This window comes from Phoxinus phoxinus (assembly GCF_949152265.1).
Source record: "Phoxinus phoxinus genome assembly, chromosome: 25".
Lineage (NCBI taxonomy): Eukaryota > Metazoa > Chordata > Actinopteri > Cypriniformes > Leuciscidae > Phoxinus > Phoxinus phoxinus.
Window position 1 is genome coordinate 8,099,988 of NC_136900.1, and position 17,238 is coordinate 8,117,225.

General features: G+C 37.7%; 1 protein-coding gene across 3 annotated transcripts in view; it reads right to left on the reverse strand.

Moving 5' to 3' along the window:
• Window positions 1-81: 81 nt before the first annotated feature.
• Window positions 82-17,238, reverse strand: part of LOC306993516 (DENN domain-containing protein 2A) — a 47,223-nt gene continuing 30,066 nt past the window's right edge. For all 3 annotated transcript variants that reach the window (XM_079603347.1, XM_079603346.1, XM_079603348.1), the window contains 14 exons: window positions 16,403-16,489; window positions 12,730-13,680; window positions 10,181-10,308; window positions 7,852-7,967; window positions 7,361-7,558; window positions 7,034-7,127; window positions 5,928-5,978; window positions 5,641-5,828; window positions 5,382-5,491; window positions 4,950-5,019; window positions 4,414-4,491; window positions 3,109-3,249; window positions 2,034-2,182; window positions 82-602 (listed from right to left, as the gene is read on the reverse strand). In XM_079603347.1, the coding sequence (XP_079459473.1) occupies window positions 326-602; window positions 2,034-2,182; window positions 3,109-3,249; window positions 4,414-4,491; window positions 4,950-5,019; window positions 5,382-5,491; window positions 5,641-5,828; window positions 5,928-5,978; window positions 7,034-7,127; window positions 7,361-7,558; window positions 7,852-7,967; window positions 10,181-10,308; window positions 12,730-13,680; window positions 16,403-16,488 (2,637 nt within the window). In that variant the 5' untranslated portion in view covers window position 16,489 and the 3' untranslated portion in view covers window positions 82-325. The remainder of the gene's footprint in view (window positions 603-2,033; window positions 2,183-3,108; window positions 3,250-4,413; window positions 4,492-4,949; window positions 5,020-5,381; window positions 5,492-5,640; window positions 5,829-5,927; window positions 5,979-7,033; window positions 7,128-7,360; window positions 7,559-7,851; window positions 7,968-10,180; window positions 10,309-12,729; window positions 13,681-16,402; window positions 16,490-17,238) is intronic.

Consider the following 17,238-nt stretch of genomic DNA (forward strand, 5'->3'; position numbering starts at 1 on the left):
TGACATTTATACATCATGAATAAATAATCTTTCCATTGATGTATGGTTTGTTAGGATAGGACAATATTGGATGCAAAAAAAATCTGAACATTGAGAAAATCTCCTTTAAAGTTGTGCATTTATGTTCATGATTGTGCTGCATTCACTAATACATGTTTTATATATTTACGGTAGGAAATGTACAAAATATCTTCATGGAACATGATCTTTACTTAATATCCTAATGATTTTTGTCATAAAAGAAAATTCAATAATTTTGACCCATACACTGTATTGTTGGCTATTGCCACAGATATACCCGTGCGACTCGAGACTGGTTTTGTGATCACATATATTTATAAAATGTCATATGGCAGTTATCACTGATATCCTGCATACAGAACATTCCCAGTTGTCTTACTGCAGAAACATCAGTGTCTCTCACCTCCTCTAGCGGGAGCTCTTTGAGTCGGGCCAGGGAGCCGGACAGCAGCCCCACTATGAAGGGTGTTGGCGTGCAGACGATGTCCATCATGGACGGTGGCAGGACTGGGATGTAAGTGTGCTGCCAGGTGAACGGGTACAGCAAAGCCACTATGGCATGGCAGCATTTAGAGAGGGTGCTGAAGAGAAAGAGATATCATGATGTTGATATGTGCTGTGCTGTGTTTACACATTTACACCAGAAGATGGCAGCAGAGAAGAATCAATCAGTGCGGTTCACTAAAGCAGGCGGTTTTACTATTGCTTATTCTTTGAATATTTTTTTAAATGGTGCATGAATTAAGAAACATAAGTAATCTTAAATTATAATTTGTGTAAAAAAAAGAAGAAGAAAAAAAGAAGCAATTTTAGGATCATTATGATTTTTGCATTGTGACATTAATTACGCACATTTTCCCTGCTAAATTTCCATTACCATAATGCAAAACATAAATTAATAAAAAATAATGATCATCACTATCAGTTTATCATTAGAATAATTTATTTATAAATCATTTCTTTAAATGTTAAAAATAAAAAGTGGTGCAAAAATTCATTTATTTCAGTAATTCAACTTAAAAGGTGAAACTAATATATTTTATAGACTCATTACATGCAAAGTGAGATATTTCAAGCATTTATTTGTAATAATTTTGATAATTATGGCTTACAGTTTATTAAAAAACCCAAATTCAAAATTAGAATATTGTGAAAAGGTTTTCATAAGCTGTCAGCCATAATCATCAAAATTATAACAAATAAAGGCTTGAAATATCTCACTTTGCATGTAATGCATGTAATTTTTCGAGTTTCACCTATATATACATATATATAATATACATACAAATATTTTGTATTTTTCATTTGGTTGCTTGTTTTCACTGAATGTATAATCATATTTTCTGACAGCAATTTCTTGCTTTTTAATCTTCATTAAAAACTCTTTACTCATTAGGATGCAGATTTCTTCTCTGGTTTGCGGAACGATTCCTGTATTTTGTCAATTCCTAAGATTTATTTCATCAGCTCGTCTTTCTCAAAAATATGAAAATGATCTTTTTAGGGAGGATGCTGCTTAGATGATCCATACAAACTCTCGTTCCAGGCCCAGGACTTCCAGTGAGGACTGCCGTAGTCTCGCAGCTTTTTCCGTACAAAACAACATTAGGGTTGACTTTTGTTCCCAAGGCGACTATATTGCACAACAGCATTTTTCCATATCTGTCTTGAGCCGTGAAAAACGGTTCCACAAGCTGCGCTTTCCCCTCTCGCCGTGTCATATCTTTTCACTCTTCCCTTGTCGTCTTTTGGGTTCACGCACAAACACACATGTGCAGATCTTCAGGAAAGAAGCTCTCAATGCCGACAAACCTCAGACTGATCCATAGGATTATCATGTGAATCATTATCACAGGTTTATTTGAACTTATGAACGCTGATAGACACCATTTACACAAATGGACATCCGCCTATACTCACCTGTCAATCAACCATTGTGCTAAAACCAGGGACTTTTCTGGCTACATTGCTGGTTGAGATGCTTGTTAATAGCCGGTGTAAAAGGGTCGTACCTGAGTTTATCTGCGGTGAAGATGACCCTTCGCTCCAGAAGAAGAGACGCAAACACCCGCAGAAGCAGACGCAAGCTCAGAGAGGAAAACAAACACTCGAAATCCACATGTTCCAGACGGGAATCTGAAGGCCGACATAATTCTATCACCTACAGAGAGAGAGAGAGAGAGAGAGGGAGAGAGAGAGAGGGAGAGAGAGAGAGAGAGAGAGAGAGGGAGAGAGAGAGAGAGAGAGAGAGAGAGAGAGAGAGAGAGAGAGAGAGAGAGAGAGAGGAGAGAGAGAGAGAGAGAGAGAGAGACTCAAAGTTAAAACATTCTCAAGATGAAACACTCACCAGACACTTGCAAGGCCACTGTAAAAAGAAACCTTGTTCATATTCCCGCCTTTAAAGGGGTGGTGTATTATGATTTCACTTTTCTAACTTTAGTTAGTGTGTAATGTTACTGTTTGAGCATAAACAACATCTGCAAAGTTACAAAGTTCAAAGCAAAGGGAGATATTTGCTTTTAAAGAAATAGTTTTTTAAGGACTACAACAAACGGCTGGTAGAGACTACACGACATTCTTCCCGGGTTAGTGACATCACCAACCCTAAAATTTACATAAACCCCGCCCCCTGAACACGATTTATAGATTATCAAGACAGAATATGCTAATCAGTGACTAGAAGATAACTACACATAAGCTGCATAAATTCATCAACTAACCATTCAGAAATGTCCTGTTGCTTCTACATGTTGTCACTTCTTCTTGAATCTCTCCATCTTTCTGACTTCGGTTTGAACATAAAAGGCTAAAAGTTTGTAAAATTTCCAGTGCGTGTGTGTGAGGTAAAAGGACACGAGCTGTTGAAGCTCCGCCCCCTGTGCCGGGAGCAGCAGCTCATTTGCATTTAAAGGGACAGACACAAAACAGTGTGTTTTTGCTCACCCTCAAAAAGTGCCAACTTTAACATGCTATATAAAAATATCTGTGGGGTATTTTGAGCTAAAACTTCACACACACACTCTGGGGACATCAGAGACTTATTTTACATTGTGTGAAAAGGTCATTATTCCACCCCTTTAAACTGACCTCTGTTCCTGAACCCGGAAGAAAGTTCTTGATGCTGATGGTTCTTCCCGGCGCTGGGAACGGAGCCTCCATAATTCCTCTCATAAAAGGCTGGACCAGCGCAGGAGAGATCGCTCGTCTCTTTTCTACCTCATCCAGGATCTACAGTCAACATATGTGTGTGATCAACAGTGTGTGATCTGTTTTAGATCACCATTTTCCTAAATCTACTTTATTTTCTTTCTTTTTTGTGCCACCCATGCATTATTCAAAATAAATAACTAAACAACTAAATCAATGATTATTATAATAACATGAATAAGAACAACAAGCATTTTAATCAGTTTATCATTGTAATAAAACATTTTTTTGTCCATCACCTATACATTATTCAACACAGTTCTTAATAAATAAATTAATAATGGCAAATATTTGTATTAGTTTTTGCCCACCACCCAAACATTATACATCACTCACAAAAAGAATAATACCAATAAGAAAAACAAACAGTATTATCGGTTTATCATTGTAATTAAACGTAATTTATTTAAAAAATTGCCCACCACCCAAATATTATTCAACATCATTCAAAATAAATAATAATAATAAAACCCCAAAAGAGAATGAAAGATTATTAGTGGTTTATCATTGTAATTGTAAAAAACATTATTTATTTATTTTGCGCACCACCCATAGATTATTCAACAGTTCTAAATAAATAAAGAATACAAATTAGTTTATTTGTTTTTGCCTACTGCCTACTCTAATATTATTCAACATCATTAAAAATAAATAAAATCATAATAATAATACCACCAATAAGAACAACAAATATTATTATCAGTTTATCATTTTAATAAATAAAAATGTAAATAATAATGATAATTATTATACAATTTAAATTAAAACCTAAATAAAATAATAAATAATAAAAAATAAATTGTAAAATAATAAAATAAAATAAAATACAATAGAGAGTCTTCCTACTTGAATCTAGTGTTGGTCCAGAATCAACATATCAAACGGACATAGTCCTCACTAACCATCAGCGTTTGACTGATAGGTTGATAAACCCTCAATCGAACCCTGAGCCCTTTCCCCATCTCTATAATCCAGGATATTGATAAGAATGTTGTTCCAGGGACAACAAGTAACTTCAGTGCGACAAAATCACAGTCACATCTACATATTTTGCAGCCAAATTTTGAATTTCACCTCAGATATGAATGATCTATATTTGCATACTGACAAAAGCACCAACAGAGAAGCACAAGAGGATAAATGCAGCCTGAGATTGCTGAAATACTTAAAGAGCAGATGAAATACCTTCGAGAACAGATCAAAACAGCCCAATCTGCTCACAATGCAGTATACTTCAGGTAAACGCCTCCCTTTACCGCTGGGCTAAAACACACACACACACACACACACACACACACACACACACACACACACACACACACACACACACACACATTTATTTAAAAATGCTTAATAACATTTACATCTAACTGTTGACTAGAAGTCACTAAAATGCAACCTAATGTGGTCATGTGACAATAATGGAATGCTACAGTTTAAAACATTGTTGCATTTTTAAACATTCGACACTCTAAAATAAAGGTTCCAAATGAGGGTTTTCACAGTGATGTCATAGAAGAACCATTTTTTTTATCTTAGTGTTAAGAACCTTTTCCACAATAAAGAACCTTTTGTATTGACTAAATGTTACTTCATTTTGAACACAGTCTGAGAGAGGCTATTCACATCTCATTCATGTTTCATCATAAACGTCTAGCCTGCAGTCAGTGTGCTCTGAATACATATTTTCAGAAAAATGACAAATAAAGAGAGCAGCTCACCAGTAAGCGTCGACAGTAGCCAAATCTTCGGCTCCCGTCTTCTCCGGTTAAGACGAACGAGAAAGTCTCACTAAAAACAACAGATTTGATTTGATTCAAAATTGTGTAACAATGAGCAAGTGCTTCCCAAACGCCCCAAAAAGGATTAATGGTTACACTTTATTTTAAGGTGTGTAATTATATATTTATATAGTATTGAGTAATATTAATTAACAAAATGTACTTACTATAGGGTTAGGGTATGATTAGGATTTATTTGAGGTTTGATTGCATGTAATTATGCATAATTTGCTGTTATTACTATGGTAAGTACATGTAAATGATGTAACAAGGACACTGTCAAATAAAGTGTTACCGGATTACTTTCGGAAAATAGCATCAAATGTGCTTCTAATAACAGATGAGGGGCAGTAAACCATGTGGATTCGATACCTGGGGAAATTGTCCACAGGTGCCCAGTCTTTAGCGTCAGGGAAACAGAATTGCGGAATGACTTTCAGCTGGTCTTCAGCTTCTCGCATAAACTTAAAGCTTCGTTCCAACTAGTGAGGGAAAAAAAATGAGGAACACAGATGCACGAGTTTAGAAAAACCTTAGGAGACGTTTACTGGTCTTTTAAGGGTGACGTGAACATCTTCAAGTCCAGATATATCGGATGTAGTGGATGTTTTTGGAAGAGAAATGTTAGTACCTTGAGAGGGAACTGCTGTGTGACTTCTGGTAAGTACGGCACACCGGCTTTGGTTTTATGAAGAGCCACAACCAGGAAGTACTCAAACAACTTCCTCTCCTGCAAGTCCATCAAGTCTCGCTCCAAAGTGCGATATCGACCGGTCTGCCTCAACATAGACTGGACCGACACTAATCTCTGACTGTGAGCTAATATAGATGAGGAGGAAGGATAACAGGAAAATATGATGCCTTTCCCCAAAGAAGTTCATTGTGTGACGTATTTTCAGTGACTGTAAGGCCTCTTACCCTTTAGTTTCTCCTCTGTGTCACTTTCAGACTCGCTGTTGTCGTCCGTCACTGTGCCGGAGAAGAAAGAGAGAGAGAGAGAGAGAGAGAGAGAGAGAGAGGTCAAAGGTCACCAGAGAATCAGTATGCAGGTATTCACTGAGACATTTCATGCTTGGGTGCACATGTGTATCCTATAACGTAACATAATTCTATCATCCCAGGAAAAAATGGGTCAAACACAACTGACCCAAAACTGTAAACGTGTCCATAAAGCTAAGTGGACGCACATGTGGCGGAGGCCCGGACTGTCCCACAATGCAGTGTTAAATGGACTGTTACTTTCTAGCTGAACATGGGTGCAACAAATATGGTCATCCAAGGGTCAGACTATAACTTGATCTAAACCATGTATTATCTTTCTTAAAAAATTGTAAACAAAAAAAGAAAATGTAGAATATGCACGCACACGCACACACACACACACACACACACACACACACACACAAAGTAATAATTAAGTAAACATAAATGTAATTTTTTATTTATTATTAGGGCTGGCAAATCGATTAATCACTTCTAACATAAAAGTTAGTGTTTATATAATAAATGTGTGTACATACTATATAATATATTTATGATATATATATATATATATATTCAAAAATTATATATATATATACATATACAGTACACACACACACACACGTGTACACACACATATTATATAAAAAAAACTTATGTTAGGTGTGATTAATCGATGAATCGATGTATGTTTATATATTCTTTTATATGCATGTTTTAATTTTTCATTTATATATAATAAAGTACAAATAAACTAAGCAAATAACATGTGTGTGTGCTTAAATAAAAAGTAAAAATGAACAAAATAAAAAGCAAAAATAAAAACAAATATATATAAACATAATATGAGTATATATTTCACTTTTACTTTTGTATGTATGGATATATATATATACACATATACAAAACTAAAAATGAAATATATGCTCAATTCACTTGTGACATAAGCGTGAGCAAATTGAATGCACTACTCCTTCAAGTATGGCTTTAACAGGAAAAGGTGGGTTTAATTTTAGCTAAGATATAATGTTGGCGTCACAAACCTCTTCCTGAACTGGCCTCGGTCGACTGCGAGACCCTCTTCATCCTCTTCTTCCCCCGGCGGGCCTCAAAGATGCCGTTGATTTTCTGCACCATCTGTTGAAAAAGAAAACAGTCACGGCCCTTGCTTTATCAGACCCAGCCCGTCCAAGTCTTTAGCAAAGGAGTTTTGAAGGAAATGACTTTTTCCTCCATTTTTCAGGTGTCTCATCTGCCTGTCACATTTTTATTAGCAGTGGAAGCATGCCGACGGGCCAGTGTCTCAGTCAAAACCATAAATCACTGATAAGTCGAGGATAACACTGACTTGGGCCCCTCTTTGACTGTACCTTTGGGATTTTTCTCCGCCGCCGGTTGTATGGATCCCCTGACAGGCACGGGGTGTCATCGGGGCTGCTGGGTGTTGATGGAGGGCTGACTCGGGACGGGGACGCGATGCCACCGTCTCTGCCGGTCTTACGCAGTTCCAGTAGCTTGAAACTGCGTCGCTCTGAGTTCTGCCTGAAGAACCCGGGCTTGCAGGAGAGCTGTCGATGAGAAATTGTAATGCTAATTTAATTGGCATGTCAACATGTCACTCCTAACTTCGAATCTTCCATAGGACACAAATGTAGATGTTTTGAGAAATGTACTAGCTGCTCTTTTAGCTGCTTAATTTTGCATCTGATGTACAAGTACATGACATTTTAACTTTTGGTGGGGAATAAACTATACTAATGTGAATTCACATCACTCATCTGGATGTTATATTGAATGCTGATGGATATAAAAGTACTCGCTCTAGAGTGGAAAGAATTAATCAGGAATGCTGTGCGAATACCTTGGATGGAGTGTCGGGAATGGGAGAGGAAGGGGAAGAACGAACGGGATACTTGCTCCCAAGACAGCGGCTTTCCAACTCGATGTCTTCATACGGGTTCTCCTTCGATGGAGGGTCTTGGAAACACAATGTACACCAAGATTATTAGTAATGCTTGCTTGGACATTTTTCAAAACCATAATGCTGTATAGATATTCATTAGAATTTTACACGGCAAAAAAAAAAAAACTGTATTTTGACTTGTTTTTCAGTAAAATATCGAAATATTCTTAATTAAGATACATTTTCTTGAGACGTAAAATGATACAAGATTGTTTTTCTGAAAAATTATTAAAATTAAGTGACTTTATCCTTAAAACAAGAACAAATATGTGCTAAGAAAAATCATCTTCAGTTTATAATGTTTACTTTGTATTATTTTTCTGACCCCATTGGCAGTTATTTTTCTTTCTTGTGTAAGTATGAACTCAGACATAATTTTTATACAGTTTTTCAGAAAAGATGACTTAATATGTGAAATCATTTTGCATTTCAGGAACATGTATCTTGATTTAACAATGTTTAGATGTACTGGAAAACAAGTCAAAAACACTAAGCCTATGCGTCTTGTTAAGGACGGATGATTTAAACCTGTAGACAATAAAACAAGTGACAGAAAATCCCAGATTTACATTTAAGAAGGAACTCAAACCATATTTAGACAGTAACCACCACTTACAATTCAAAATGTAAAAAAAACAAAAAAACTACCATACAAAACAGGTTAGATTTTCAATTAAAAACTAATTTGAATGCTTACATAACGACAAGTCATAAATCAATCAAATAGATGTGCTAGCTATAGCTAATTTCCCCTTGTCAACACTGCCTGGTTCGGATCCGCTTCTCAGCAAACTGACGTCATATGTTTGGTTGCTTTCCAGATGTTTGTAAGTTTGCCAGGGAATCCACACAAGCCTCATTAGCTGCGTGTGGCATCACCAGTGCCGCTAACAAGAAGATAAACCCCTAGCAAAGTCTTGTGCGAAGAACGAACGAGCCAGAGAGAACGAGAGAGAGGGGGTAAAAGGAAAATGTTTGAGTGGAAGAAAGGTGTTTTTTTTCTGATGCAGAAAGCCTCTATCACGTCGATTCATCCACCAGATGCGCCTGGTGGGAAGAGTTTATGATGTTGGGACATCCAGTCCTAGAACACAAGCGAACGTACGCTATGCTCCACGTTCAAAACCATTAAAAGGACTGCTAGTTGCCAGAGCAGAGAGAAACGCTAGATCACTGGTAAAAATGTCATTATATAATCAGACACAACATTAAACAAGGAAGTAGGAGGATTGTGAAAACAAATTTAGCTTGATCTGGCTAGTAGTCAGACTACAGATTTATCATAATCACAGATTATCAAAGTTTAATGCCTGCTACAGATTGTGTGATTTCGGAAATCTTATAAAAGCATCATTACAAATAACACTGTACGACACTGATCTAATAAACTTGGGTACGGCATGTACAGGTGAAACTGGAAAAATTAGAATATGGTGCAAAAGTTCATTTATTTCAGTAATTCAACTTAAAAGGTGAAACTAATATATTATATAGACTCATTACATGGAAAGTGAGATATTTCAAGCCTTTATTAGTTATAATTGTGATGATTATGGCTTACAGCTTATGAAAACCCCAAATTCAAAATTTGAATATTGTGAAGGTTTTCATTGTGAACCCATTCCATTTCCAGAAATGGGTTGCAGATCTGAAATTGCTATGCTAACTAAGGGCATTTTCAGACCTCTAGATCGTTTGCCTTGTCCCGAAACAGTGACTTAATTTGTTACAATGTTGCATTTTTGTCTCGAGGGGGGAATGCCATGTTCATTTATGCCTAAACGAACCAAACTAAGGGAGAAACCGCACCAGGTTCCGAAACAAATGTTTCAAACGCGCCAGGTGTTAAAAAAACCCCTGAAATTATAATAAAATGCTACTAAACTATCAGTTAGGACAAAAAAACAATTTGGCTTATCAATGTTTAAAAGTCAGGAAAATGGCCTCCCATATCTTTTGTTGTTGACGTCACGGCCCTGCATCCAATTGAACTCTTTTTCTATTTTTCATGCTGTTGAGAAGACTGATGTGGGGTAACCCAAACATAGAGGACCACGGGTGAGGTTGAGCAAAGAAACACCAATGTTTGTGATGGCCTCGTCTCAATTTGGTACTTATTAAAGTTTCAAGCTCCTGGGGCTTCTGGGAAATTGCTCTGTCAGGTGCACAGGTCAGAGAGTCCGCCAAGTTTTACCCAGTACCATTGTAGTGCAGAGCATGGTCATACCTAGGATATCCTCGTAGACATTCTCCTCCGATAAAGTGCGCGTGAGTCCTAGCTTAGATAGATCGTAGAGATCCGCTCGACAACCTTCTGCTGCCGACTGTAGGAGATCTTCAAACTCGTAAGACTTCCTGCAGGTTCAACAAACACAAATACAACTCGTCATTAATATAAAGATCAAGAAGAAGCCAATTAAGTCCACAGGAAATTGGAGAACTTATTGGTCCTCTGGTTTAACGTACAAGATTGGATTTTGCACAGATTAAATTAAAAACAGACCCCCTTTCCATCGAGAGGCTTTAAGATTAAGATTGCACCACAATGTCAAAAGTTAAAACGTATTTCATAGATGGGCTAGACTGATAAATGCTACCATTAAAACTGCATCTCCATAAAGACTGAGGACGGTAATCCTTTAGGGGAGTCTTGGTTTCAAAAGATTTATTTTCACATTAGTGTGACATAAAAATCAGTTGGTAGGCTACTAAATTTGCAAGGTTCCTTCAGTCCACGTGCCATTTCTCCAGTGTCTACATATGGAATGGCAAAGCAATATGAGATGATGAATTACGGGGTTTTAAATCCTGATAAATTCACTGAATGGATGTATTAAGCTTCCAAAGTAATACATCAAGTCACCTTTATTTATATAGCGCTTTTTACAATACAGATAGTTTCAAAGCAGCTTTACAGGAAAATAATGCAAAAAAGTTTGTTTCCAGAAGAAAATAGAGTCACAGTCCAGCTTAAGTAAGTTCAATGATGTTTCATTTAAAATAAAAAAAAGTTAATTTAGTTAGTAATTTCATTTATATATACCGTATATAGCCGCTCTGGAGTAAACCGTAATGTCATCGTCCAGCTTGTATAATAGTGTCAATGCAGGCAGATCAATATTATTGTTGAATATTAAATTAAATGTTAAATTTAATGTCCCCAACTAAGCAAGCCAAGCCAATGGCAACAAAGGTGGAAAAAGGCGACAGTGGCAAGGAACCAAAACTACATCAGTGGCAGAATGGAGAAGAAAACCTTGGGACTGTGTGACTGGAGTTAACAGGGGAAACTGCGAAACAAACAGTAAAACGCCATTAAAACAAACGATTATCAGTTTAAACTAAAGGCTGGACTTGATATAGTGTTCCTAACAACACTAACTTACCAAAGATCCAGTGATCCATGGATATTGACATGCAGCCAGGATTGTGTTTCCTGACATTTATATGTGCCGGATTTCAACGCCGGGAAATACAAAGCAAATTTTCCCGTGAACTCTTTATATAAATTCAATATAGGAAGGTCTAAATTCATGTGATCACTCATATCAATGTCATACATATTGTCATGTCGTCCAGCTCTAAAACTTTTTTTTTGTCAGTGTTTATTTCAAAAGATCCAATTATGCAGAATATACGATGGTAAATATTTAATTGATGAGTTGTTAATACAATAACAATACTATACACAGGGTGTGATTTTACCCCTAAATTCAGCATATTGACACAAAATGATAACTGCAAATCCACATTTCACTGCCTGAGTCCAGTTATTTCTGTGAATTGCAGCGATTCATTTGCTTCTCTGTTCTGTAGCTTTCAGCAGTCTAAAACTATACCTCAGATTTCTTGTCAAATCTAGTTGTACAGTCAATCTGGAAAACTCTTTCCCGTTTCAGATGTGTTTTGTGTGTTTTTCGCAGATTGTTTTGGTGACATGTTTTTTGAAACAAAGCTCGGCAAACAGTTTTAGAGATTTCAGTCCTTTTGATATCAAATAGATCGGAGTTGTAGGAGTAGTGCAAGACTGGAAGTAGGTGTCCAGGGATGGCCAGCACCAAGTAGACTGACTTGTTTACACAAAGGACTTTGTTAAATTGGTTATGGCGCTTTTCCACTGCATGGTACTGTATGGTACGGCACGGTTCGGTTCGGTACGGCACGCTTTGGCGCTTTTCCACTGCATGGTACGGTACGGTGCGGCTCGCTTCGGCTCACTTTAAATGGTACCACCTCTGTTGAGGTTCCAAGCGTACCATAACGATACTAAAATGTGACTTGAAAACACTGCAGATCACTGATTGGTCAGAATCGTCACTACCAGCGTCATTGTATTTGCGACACGAGACACCAATCCCGCTAGATTTAAATAGCCAGTAACAGCCACCGCTGCAGCACCTGTTTTAAACTACTTGCTTGACTTCCTTGAAGAAAAAAGAAAAGAAAAAAACGTCAAAAAAAGAAATGGCTGAATCATGGTCAGTGGACGAAGTGCAGACGTTCCTCTCGTTGGTTGCCGAGGAGCCATAACGATAAACCATAACGATCAGTCTATAATCACACCAACTTTGAAGCGGTACTAACTGCAGTGGAAAAGCAAACCAAGCTAAAGCAAACCGAGCCGTGCCGTGCCGAGCCGATTCGAGCCGTACCATGCAGTGGAAAAGCGCCATTAGATACCCAAATGAGATACACATTTTCCTGATGCAATCCAAACCCTGAGCTCACTCTTCAAAGTCACATTGGCTGAAAGTCATCATATATCAGCCTTCTTACCTGTTATTAGCGTTTCGAGCTCGTCCGGATGGTCTTCTACAGACCCCTGGTGGTGGAGGACAGGAGGGAAGGGGTGGCGGAGGTATAGAAGGTAAAGGGGGAAGATTTCGTTTACCCTTCACAAAACCGTGGTGGTCCACAGGGATGTTTGTCTGTGTGTGGTGCTGAAAGGTTCTTTGGGGTTTTGGTAATGGGTTAATGGAAGGAGCTCCAGGTTCACTGTAGACGTTCTCGGGGTCCCGACTTCGACGGCTGCCAGATCTCACCACATCTAAAGTCCCGAAGATCGGTTCTGCGGCCCTTTTCTCTGCCTCTTCCTGCTCCTCTTTGGAAGCTGGGCAGAAATAATTGCCTGGCATAGACAAGGATGATTTGGAAGGAGTCTCCTTCATCGCTTGCTCGAGTTTTTTAATGTGCTTCAGCACTGACTTTTTGTCCTGACAAGTTTCTGTCATTTTCCCCAATGGGGATTTTGGGTCCAAAATCCATTCTTTTTCTTTCACAGATCCCTCAGAAGTGTGCAGAGGTTCTCCAAACTTGCTACCATTCTCTTTGCCACAGTTCTGTCTCTCCCAGTTGAAAAGTCTCTTGCTGTCTTTCCTTTGTACTTCCGGCTGTGCCGCCTTCTTCCCTACTTCAGTTTCTTTCGGTCCCGTCGTCGGGGTGTTTGCCCCGGTGGTCTCCGTTTTACCTTCCCATTGGGAGATCTTGTCCCGAATGCTGGCAGCACTTTTAAGTCCTGAGGGCGTTTTGGGGGACTTGCTGCAAACGCCCAAGCCGTTCTCAATGGGCCGAGGATTGGAAGGGCTCTTGTGGGCAAGCATGATGTTGTCTCCTGGGCTTCGGTTGAGGTTGCTCAGAGATGAGAGAGTGTCCCCAACCCCACACAGGTCAGGCCGCTGAAGCACCACAGATTGGGCCTGGTCAAGCTTCAATCCGCAGCAATGGAGCCTGAAGAGACCACAGGAAAGATGCTAAAGTCATCAAGAGTGTCTGAGTCATTAAGTGATTAGACAGCAATTATAGACAGAGTCTGTGCATTTGAAGGTCACATTTCAAAAATATACTTCATGCATAATTACATTTTCAAAATGACCAATTACCAAAATCTCACAACCACAAAACTACAAACTAGACAGTAAAGTGCTACAGTATTCAGCCATACACCAAAATGTTCAGAGTTTCCCTTTTGGTATTGGTATTAATTGCATTGTCTAGACTTTCAATGGTACAACAAATTAAAATAACTTTTTAAATGTACATTTTTTAAAAGTTCAAATGAGATGCAGATGGACTTGCAGTCAGCGTGTCTTCTTTCCTCTGTGGACATAAAACACAAGCCTTTCACTGCACAAAACAGCATCAGTGCATCTAATTGAAGGTTATGAATCGGCCTCAAGTCCTTCTGAAAGCACAACTCCTCTGTGAACTTTTGACCTAATGAGCCTGCACCAATGGGCCAAAGTTCAAGGGACAGGCGTGCATCTTTCTCTTTCTTTAATTGGCTCAGTCAATAAACACAGCCTTGGATTCTGTCCAATGACATTGTGCCAACAAACAAACAAACAGGAGGAAATGTGAACCTAGAAACTTTTTGTGTGTGCCAACGCCACAGCATTTTACAGGAGAATATCTTCACCAATATGTGTCCAAATAGTGATACCTCTTTTCAAATACAAACCGTTTATTCAAATAAACTTTCAGCAACTTTCTTTAGGCATGTTTTTTTTTCTCTTTCTGTCTAATGTATCTCATTTCATAAAGCTCAAGGCAGCCAAGACGAAAAAGTAGGTCAAGCTCCAAAACCCCAAGGAAGAGAAGAGAAGAGAAGAGAGAGAGAGAGAGAGAGAGAGAGAGAGAGAGAGAGAGAGAGAGAGAGAGAGAGAGAGAGAGAGAGAGAGAGAGAGAGAGAGAGAGAGAGAGAGTGAGAGAGAATATGTGATTGTCTCTTTCTTGCCGCCTTCAGGAATAGGCCTGCTCAAACTCTTGCATGGCACATCATCCATCATCAGCCAGGATATAAACTAAAGTCTCCTCTTCCTGGCTGAGTTAACAGGATTGGGAACATTGTACAGTGAGCTGATGAAATAGCATTTGAAGATAGCAGAACATGAAGAATTATCTCTATTTTTCAATTGGCTAAAGATACACACTACGCCCCTGTGAACCGAAAAGGCTTCACTAAAGTGAGCTCACTCATTTTTCGCCTATTCTTCTGGAGGTTTTAAATCTTTTACTAACACACTATGGCACTCCAAACCACCATGGGTTGGCAGTACCAAAGGAGTTTAATTAGATTTAGGTAAAAATAACTTTCACAGTTAGGCTTGTCCCAAAATTACCCTCAATATCCCACCTGGGGATGTTTATGAAGTCTATCAGTGTTTACCTTACTGGACATGTTTAGTTTTAATACTGCAGTGTATGAGGGATGTGGCACAGTCTGTTTGCTGGGAAACTTAAGCATGGACTGAAAAGATCTTATGAACATGTGATTTAGGATATGATTTTATACAGTAAAAGAAACAGTAAAGCTGTCCCAAAAAGAACAAGCTAGCTTAGAGTAGTAGTACATGGTTTTATTAGCTAATTTCTGTGTCAGACAATAGAGTTGAAGTCTCATTGTTTTACTGTAAGCACTGTCAGTCAGTAGTTTATTAAAGGTTCACAGAGTCATTTTTGGCTATATGGTCCTGATCTGTATACTGACACTTATTGGATTGGATAAAACATTATGCAAAACACTTTTTTTTAACCCCCTGGACCTGGTACTGTTCATGTGTTGGTCAAAAATGACTGATTTTTTTTTCTTCTTTCAATTAAATGATGACTATATTTTAGTTCAATCATGTTTTTTATTTGATATTTTGCATTTTTAGGGGATTTTATGGTACTAGATTTTATTTATGCAATAGTTTATAGTTATAATGTATTTATTCACTTTTTAAACATGGACTTGAAAATAACATTTCCAACTTGAACTGTCATAAATCTGGAATGCTTTGTTTGGAGCAAAGACTTAAGTTTGATCTCTTTTCAAAGACGACACTTGGCAGAGTATTGCTAAAGTAAAAATTCAAAAGTGAACTTGAAAAAAGTTTATTTTAAGTACATTTATTGTTATGAATTATTTTTTAAAATAAGAAATATACATTTTTCAAAACACATTTTACTCTAAAACCGTGAGTAAAATCAAAGCTATAAATCTAAACAAGCTGTATTCTAAATTTTAGGTTGATATCTCAAAAAATTAGCTTTGTAATAAAGAAAAAAAAAAAAAAACATTTAAACGTGAAAAAAATTTAAACAAATTGAAAAATGTTTGTGTACAGTACCATGAATGAAATTTGTCTCCCATTCATTTCCATTGCATTTTTTGTGTGTGTGCTCACACAGCAAGTGCCAAAACCTTTTACCAAGTTTCGTACCATTTTAATAAAGTTAAAAATTCTTTAAAAAAATTATTAAGTGCATTTATCATGTGCATCATTTTTAGTGACTAGTGGTACCAAACAGAACAACAAAAATAATGAATAATATTAAAAAATGCTTAACAAATAGTTTAATAGTCAAATTCACACTCAATTCAATTAGTATGGAAGGCTGGAAAGAAGCAGCTTTAACAACAACAGCAACAAATTAGCAGGAAATTAAAGGACTTAGTTGTACATACCCGTTTGCTGATTGGTAGATGCAGTCCTCCGTGTTTGTACAGAGCAGCAGTGCTCTCCCGCCAGTCATGGTGCTAGCAGATGGCATCCTACACACACACACACACAGACAGAAATAAGTATTTTTGGACAATTAACATAGAAATATCATAGTTTCAGGGACATATACAAAGATAGCATCATTTCTGTCAGGACCACTATCGTCAAATACGATTGACCATTAGCATATAGTTTGGATTGGCGGTATGGTTCTGTTCTGGGCGAGAACTCTCTGCGCATCCGTGCAGTCTGGCATAGATAAGAGCAGCAATAACCCCCCTTAGGGTAAACAGAACAGAACCAACGAGAATATATGCAGATATCATTAATGTCAATATTTTAATGTACAACGTAATTCGGGAATTTATTCTGATTTAAAGGGGAATCCGAATGCCAAATCCTGACAGAGACAGGTGGAGCTGGGGAGGGAGGAGGGGAATTATCTCCTGAGAAACGCGATAGCTGCTGATAATACTGAAGGAGATTATATATGTATACAGTGATAGGTGTCGTAATCCTATAGGTAGACGTGTATCAGCTGAGAGTCACTAGCCGCGTTTCCATTACAAATTTGCGCAAAACTTTTGCGATTTTTTCTAAATATCGATACAAAACAAATTCGAAATGACGGTGTTTCCATTAACCGATGTTATGCGATTAAAAGGTAATTTTTTTCCTCTCGCGATAAGTCATTAAAAAAATTATGGCAACGGACATTGGTAGGTTTATATATCACAGTCACTGCACTGGACATTATTATTATTAATGGAAGGAGACGTGTGTGTTATTATCCAAGCAA